General features: G+C 44.0%; 1 protein-coding gene across 3 annotated transcripts in view; it reads left to right on the top strand.

Annotated features, from left to right (window-relative positions):
- The first annotated feature begins 12 nt into the window (after positions 1 to 12).
- Positions 13 to 7,598, top strand: part of SLC75A1 (solute carrier family 75 member 1) — a 30,037-nt gene continuing 22,451 nt past the window's right edge. For 2 of the 3 annotated variants that reach the window (XM_087737665.1, XM_087737666.1), the window contains exons 1-3: positions 13 to 134; positions 5,734 to 5,923; positions 7,093 to 7,189. In XM_087737665.1, the coding sequence (XP_087593791.1) occupies positions 5,753 to 5,923; positions 7,093 to 7,189 (268 nt within the window). In that variant the 5' untranslated portion in view covers positions 13 to 134; positions 5,734 to 5,752. Of the gene's footprint in view, positions 135 to 3,075; positions 3,208 to 5,733; positions 5,924 to 7,092; positions 7,190 to 7,598 lie in introns of those variants that run through there. The other variant, XM_087737667.1, reaches the window with a different exon arrangement.

Below are 7,598 nucleotides of genomic sequence, written 5' to 3'. Positions count from 1 at the left end.
TTTCCAACAGCAAGTAGCTTCAGAGGATTTACCCAGCAGGGTATTAGAACCACAGAGAGGCTGACAGCTGCACTTTGATTCTGGAGCAGTGATTTTTGATAGCACTTGCAGCTTGTTATTCCTCAGTAAGGGAGGTAAGAAAGAGATAAGGGAGAGATACAAGTAAGACGGGATGATAGTGTTTGTGGGAAAGGACTTTTTTGGGACAAGAGAATGAGAAGGGATATCTTGCAATGCTGATGAAAAAAGATAAAGGACAGGGGAACCTGAGTTGATAAACTTGCATGACTCTTTTGGAATGCCAGATTGAAAGTAGTTGTGTTTGAAATCACGCCAAATGGAGATCTCTGCGTGCATTTTTACAAATTGTATTGTCAATATTTAAAATCAGACTTAATATTATAAACCTGGGACTAATGGTGATACTTAACACGTAGTATTTTACATGACTAGAAAAGCAGGACTACCTAGTCTTGTCTCAGCTTAATAATCAATACGGTCCGATAGTTTTGCCAGGGTAGCTAGGCAGTGGTGGTGCTCCGATATCGTAGAAGGTGGTAGGAACGTCTTGGCATTTGGGCTACAAAGAGCTTGGACAAGCTCAAGAGTCAGCAAACCCTTTCTCATAGAGTTTCTTGAACACAATCACATTCACCAATTACTCTCTTGTCTCTGTGTTGCTCTTAAACCAGGAATTGTTGTAACAGGCCTTTGACACATCGGTTATCATCTGTTATCTGTTATTAATTAGCCAAAAAAAGAAACTATTCTGTAACTACAATTCACTCATGAGACACAAAAAAGAAAAATTACCATTTTGCATTTAGTTCAGCTGACTGTTCAAGGTAATTTATCTGTCAACATCAGCTATCCCAGAGGACAGCTACCCTGAATATGAATACTGTAAAGAACAGAGTGAGAATAAAACTGTTCAGCCAGAAATTGCATAAATCACCTTATTTATGACAGCATGAAAATCTTTTTCATTAGTTTGGTCTTTTGGTTGTCAGTTGAAAGCTGGTATGCAGTTTGTTATCCTCACTTTCTGTGTAAGCCATCACTTTTTGCCATCAGCATCTGCTGTATGGAGGTACTGAGGCTGCTCCGGAGCTCAGCAGGTAGAGTTTATTGTGAAGCAAAAGTGGAGCTCTGTTGGGCAGGGGCGGGTGTCTCCAGTGCTGCAGCCTGTTCAGCCATAGGAGCTGGTGGGGCTGCTTTGCTCTGAGCATGCCTTCTGGGCATTTGGGGAAGATAAACAAAAGCTATGATATAAAACGTTTGGCAGCTTTATCATAACTCTGGAACTGTGAGGTGTTACATGTTCAGGGGGGCAAAACCTTCCCACAGATGTGCTCCTTTCGTCTCTGAGTTTGTCACCTAAGCTAACGGGGTACATTCTCAGTCCTAAATGTATTGGCTGTGCCATCTTGCGTAGTTAAAATGACTCATTATTTGTAAGGGTTTGGGGGTTTGGTGTTTTTTCAATAAATTAGGTCTGGAGTGGATAACTAAAATTTTCCATGCAGTCTGAACACTGGCTGAGTATAAAATACTAAGATGAAGGCCCTGTATGGCATTAAATACTTTAAAATATGAATGTTTGGGTTAATACTACTGCTCTTTAGCGAAGGAGCAGGGAAGTAAAACCCAGAGTGGAAGAGGCGCTACTTGGGGAAAAAAACCAAGACTGACATAAGAAAAAAATCAGTGTTAATAAATGTAGTCTAAAACCCAAATTTAAGTTATTGTTTCTCAGACCTGCAAGGTTTTGGACTGTCCTTCCACTGGGACGGGATGGGCAACGACCTATTTCGTTCTAGAAACAGCGCAATGTGTTTATGTGCAGGATTGCGTGACGTGGTTGAATGCAGTAACAACTGGGCTCGGTGATCTGCAGAAGCTTTAGGCTGGAAGGTGTAACAACAGGAAGAGCTGGATTTTTTTTTTTTTTTTAATGCGTCTGAATTCAGATTGTGCCTGCAGAGTTATATACAATGACTCAGAGCCAGAAGAATATCTCTACGTATATTTTCCAGATGTTAAATGATTATTCATGCTTACTCTAGAGCACCTCAAAGCAGAAGTTTGCCTCCAAGTCCGCAGCAATCCTTGTGTAATCATTCAGTTTTCAGAGTATGTACCGTATCTAACAAATTCCTTTTCTCGCACCAAGCTGAGTACATGGAATGCTCAGGTAAACACGAAAGTAGCAGCTTACTGTTTGACCTAACTGGTGCATGTTATGCTTAGATAAGCTCCTCTAAATCTAATCATCTGGGGAATCCGTGACAGAGATGTCACTGTTGAGTGAAAGGCCCTCATCCACGTGTTAATAACTATAAATCCACACCACCTATGGGACTTATTACCTTGAAGGGAACCAGAAGTTCTGTCAACCCCTGTATTAGTTTGCTTTAAACCCTTGGGTGGCAGATCCTTATGTACTTAAGACTATGAAGATACATGTGCTTAGTCCACTTGTAACCATATACACACATTTTAATGAGGCAGCTTGGGTACCAGACATGGCTGGACAAGAGGACAAAGCTAGACGGTGCTATCAATATCCAATCTATTCATGTTCTCTGTGCTAAAAAGCTTACTGTTTTAAGGGAGCAGTTTGTTTTAGGAACAGAGTCACGTCTTTTACAACTACCTTTTTCTGCTTGTCAGAAACCAGGACATTTTCATTTATCAAAACCACAGCTAACTGCTGCCATAACGTGGCAGCAACTAATGAAAGAACATCCTTCTCTTCTTGGAACAAGTGTGTTTTCATTTAAAAAAATCTTTAGTGCAAGAAGGAACGGCTGTCGTTTGAGGTACCTAGTTAAACTTAATTTTTTGTTAATTTACGCGGACGGAGGCTGTCTTGACGAGGCGCTTCCCTCAGTCTGGGTTTTAAGTCCGGGCTCTGCCTCGCCGCTCCCTCAGCCCGAGCAGCGGCGGCTTCCCGCCGCGCCGAGGGGAGCCCGCCGGGCCGCCGCCACCCCTCTCACGGGGCGGGCGACCTCTCTCCCCGGCGGCGCCCGCTGCGGGGCCGCGGGAGCGGCTCCATCCCCGGCCGGAAGAGGAGGGCCGCCGGAGCGCTGCGGAGGGCCGGGGAGGAGCCGCCGCCGCCCGCCAGCAGCATCCCCAAGGGAGAGCTCTTGGCAGGCGGAGGGGACCCGCCCGCGCACCCTGCGGGCCCGGCCCCCCTGAGGAGCGGTAGGTGGCCAGGAGCGGGCCAGGCTCTGCCCGGGACGTGGGAGGGAGGGCGGCCGGAGGAGCGGGTCTGGGCCGGGCACGGCTCGCCTCGGCGGGGCTGCGGGTCCCGGGGGGCTCAGCCCCGGCGGCGGCGGAGGGTGCCTTGCGCGGGGGACAGCGGCTCCTCGCCGTGGACACTACATCTCTCCCGGGCCGTCCCTTTCCCGCTCGGCGGCCCCTCTGTCCTCTGGGCTTTGGCTGCTCTGGGAAATTGCTTTTTTTTATTTTGCTTCCCCTCCTCCCCCGGTTGAAACTCTGCTCTTGACCTGAATCAGGACTTTGTTAAGGAGTCAGAGGAGCCTTCCCAAGGCTTAGCAAGGTAAAACCGGGCCTAGGAAATTTCAGAGGGGGGAAGGGGTGGTAAGAAAACACCAGAAGGATGAAATTCTTCCTGCTGGTTGATGACAAATCTCTGTTTGTGCGTTAGGGCAGGGCCAGCTTTGCTGCTGATCCCTTCTCGAGAGGCACAGCATCAAACCTCAGCCCTGCCGGCCCGAGGTCGAAGGCAGAAGCGATGAGACACAGACTGGGATGGCTGGGGAGAGCCGAGGCAGAGCCGAGCGAGTGTCAGGGACACAAGTGTCCAGAGAAGTAACTTCCCAAAACAACCCCCACGTCAAACACGTCTCACAGAAATCAAATGTCATGGTAGAGGTGAAGTGTTTTGTTTTTGCTGACGGGATGCCAGGACCTATAAAATGTTTGGTGGTTTCCTGCCTAGCAAAAAATATGGGGAGGTTTGAACAACAAAACTGATGGAGCACAAAGGCAGAAACATGTAGTACCTTGGGATATTGCGTAAGGGAAATTGCAACCACGTAGCCGAAAGTGGAGCCTAATGAAAGGTCAGTGCTAGCATGAATAGGTTCAAGCCTCAGGCTAGCTGAAATGGCAGTAAGGGTAAGGTGTAAAGGATGTTACCCGGTGTAAATAACCCTGGAATAAAGTTCAGCTTGGTCATACAATTCAGTGGATGAATAAACAAATTGTGTGGAAAAACAAGATAGAATCTGCCACAATGAACCCGTCCCTCAACTGTTGGCTGGATGGACCTAGGGCCAGGGAGGATTTGTCTGAAGGAATGGTTGTTTTGGCTCCAGATGCTCTTATATCATTTGCGTAAACAAATAATGCCAAATATTTGTAGCAGTGATGACTTACCATTTTAAATAAAAGGATCCTGACATAACCAAACCGGCCTGTTCACTAGCAGATTTAAGAGCATTATGCCAAGAGTTTAATAAATGGATTGCGTGTTTGCTTCATGGTGTTTGAACTTTAATAATGCTTCAATGCTAGTAAACTGAATCCACAGGTAAATAAATGTCACAATAATGTTTATTGCTGAGCATAACAAAGTACTATGATCTTCAGTTAGCATAATATGATGCTATATGCACAAGTGCCTTGTGTACGTAATACAGTATGTCTTGTCTGGAATAGAATTTATACTAAGAATTGCTCAGTATTTTCAGTCTTTACTCATCAAAGTTAATGGATATTTTGGTATTGATTGACTTTGTTGGATGAAATTCTGTCTCCTTTACTCGTCTAGTGCAACAAACGTTCAGAGATTTTTGCAGTAGAAGGGACTGCAAATCTGACTGTTTTATGATTGAGATACAGTGTAACATTTTACAAGTCTGAAGTTTGCAGTTTCATGGTTTCTGTATTACTCCTTGATTTTGATACCTGGTGAAACTGAGTTTTTTTTCAGGATATGGACTGACTTCTTTATTTGTTAAATACTGAATGTGATATGGCCTGCATCCTTGTTTAGGTCTTTAAGACAGTTTTGGAGTATTATCAAAGAAAGTTGATAGTTCTGATACTTCTGAAAAACTAAAATGCTGCCTTAATCACTTGATGCTCCAACTCCTATAGCTTATCAGTGGCTGTCATCCAGAGAAAGTAAAAAAAAAATTCAATTTTCAGAATTTTGTTGTGTTGATTCTTGAGTTGCTGTTGCTTTCCAGGACTTGTCTTGAAGACAGCATTCCTGCAATAGTTAGGAAGTCTACCTTATTTTTTTTTTTTTAATTGTTATTGCTTTAGTCATTTCTAGTATACACTGAAGGCATAAATAATCTATTAGTTAGATATTCAAAACAAGAGTGCCCTTACTTATCTATTTTACTGTAAGGCTGAGTTGAAAACATTTGGGAAAGTTGTATTAGCATTGCTCACATGTTAACAAACTTTAAATGCTCCTTAGTTCTGTGTTTTATTTGGGATGCTCCTATAATAGAGTTTGTTATCTTATTGCCCTTGTAGCCTGTTCTTGATGCAAGCAAACTGGTGCTGAGCTAATAAACCAGACTAGAGAGTTGAGGTTCCTGTTCCCTTGAAAACCAGGTAGCTTAATATAGCCATACCTTACATTTATTTTTGTGAAGTCTGTAGAAAGCGTGAATGAATCAGCAAGATACTCTTATGAAAGGCCTGCAAAATGCTTCCTGTTGACTGGATATAAATGTAATCTTTTAGAAGCAGAGCACCTGGGAACATGGCCCTGCGAGAGAGACAAACTAGCAGAAGCTCTATCAATGACAAGCAAGAACAGAACTGCAGCCGTGTTATTACAATTGTCTTCTTGGCACTCTTCATTGACTTGTTGGGATTTGCTCTCATCTTGCCACTGTTTCCTTCCATCCTTGATTATTACAGCCAGACTGAGGTAAGCAACAGAGAAAGTCAGCCTGCTTGTGTTAGGTATGACCAAATAGCTGTAGGCAGAATAATAATATCCAGCACATTTAAATGGTTTGTGGACTGAATTTGTTTGTGAACCTGCATGAGACTCTTCGTTCTTGCTTTTTTATTAAAATGAGGGATTTGTTTTAGGGGAAATTCAGGTATTTCTTAGGGTCTAGTCCTTGTAATTACCACTGCATTTGTGACTTATACTGATATCACTGGTGAGACAGACTAAACGACAGTCCATAATGGATCTGCGTACTGGGGTTTATCAAAGAACCAAAGAGACAAGAGCTTTTACCCTACTTGAGTATTTCACACACTCTCTTGCACCCACCCCCAGCATCACGGTCACTAGGTCTCAACTTTCATTCTTAGCAAGGAGGCGGCTACTGGTCTGGGAACGCAGGGCGGAAAGTTGTTTTGGTTCCCTGCTGCGCAGTTGCTCGCAGTTACCATTCTCAGGTATTACTGGACAAGATGAAGATGTTGTCAGGGGAGAATTATTTTTGCAGCCCACGCCTCTGTCTTGCAGCCCCTTTCTAACCCCACTCCAACTGCAGCTGTAGCCTTTGTCTTTCTTACAACCCTATGTCTAACCCTAACCATGGGCTCTGATCTCCAGGACCTTCCCCCACTTCCAATCTATCTCCTGTAGCCAAGATCTTCATCTTCTTTTCAGGGCGCCCTTCTTCTTTTCAAGTCCTCTTCCTCTTTTCAGGAACCATTCTTTTTCACACCACCTCTTCCTTCTGGACCTACAAGCCCCTCATTCTCCCAGTCTAAACAGTGTATGTGCAGAGGGATAGAGTGTGTCTCATGTTGCTTTATTAATTGAAGGATTCAGAACGTGCCAGTTTTGTTTAGTTCAGGTTTTAGCAAGTATCAGGCCTGATGGTTTAAAAAAGTTCAAATTCAGACATTCCCCCACCCAAACACATACACCCAATTATCTGCTGCTTGTTAGTATTCACAATTTAAGCTATTTTTAGCCTATGACAACTGATCACCCAGGACATTTTCCCGAGGAGGAGGAAAGGAATCAGTCATCTAACGTTACCTCTAGTTCACTAAGCTCTGATGCTGTCTTTGAAAATAAAACAGAGAAACTGTCTTCCTGCTTCTATTTCCCAGCTACCTCTTTTGCAGGATGGATTCTATTTGTCATTGCAACGTGGTGTGGACTGGTTTGCAGTGAAGGTTGGGATGCCTCCAGAGCGGAAATACAACAGTGTCTTGTTTGGAGGTACGGAAATTAAACAAACAAGTTAACAGACCCCTCCCAAAAAATACTGTGTTCTTTTCACATTATTTGCAGTGTCGATGTGAGGAACGATGAATGATGAGGAAAATGACAAGAAATACAAAAAGCATACTTGCCTGTTATTAGATTTAAATTTAAATAACACAGAAAATGTCTCTTATAGTAGGCTATAAATGGTTTTGTTTTCACCTCACTGGTAGCAATGAAGAGTTGGATGGCCCCATCTCTGTCATTCAGAGACATCTAGACAGGCAGGAGGAATAGGCCAACAGGAGCCTTCTGAAATTCAGTATGGACAAATGTGAAGTCCTGCCACTGCAAAGGAGTGACTGGTGGGGAGCAGCTCTGCTGTGAAGGCCCTGGGGGCCCTGGTGAGCAGCAAGCTGAGCAG

Source organism: Nipponia nippon, unplaced genomic scaffold (assembly GCF_047370975.1).
Source record: "Nipponia nippon isolate SJK-2023a ecotype South Korea unplaced genomic scaffold, ASM4737097v1 scaffold_6, whole genome shotgun sequence".
In the NCBI taxonomy this organism is placed as follows: Eukaryota; Metazoa; Chordata; class Aves; order Pelecaniformes; family Threskiornithidae; genus Nipponia; species Nipponia nippon.
Note: the sequence above shows the minus strand (reverse complement) of the source record. Positions and strands in the feature narration are given on the sequence as shown.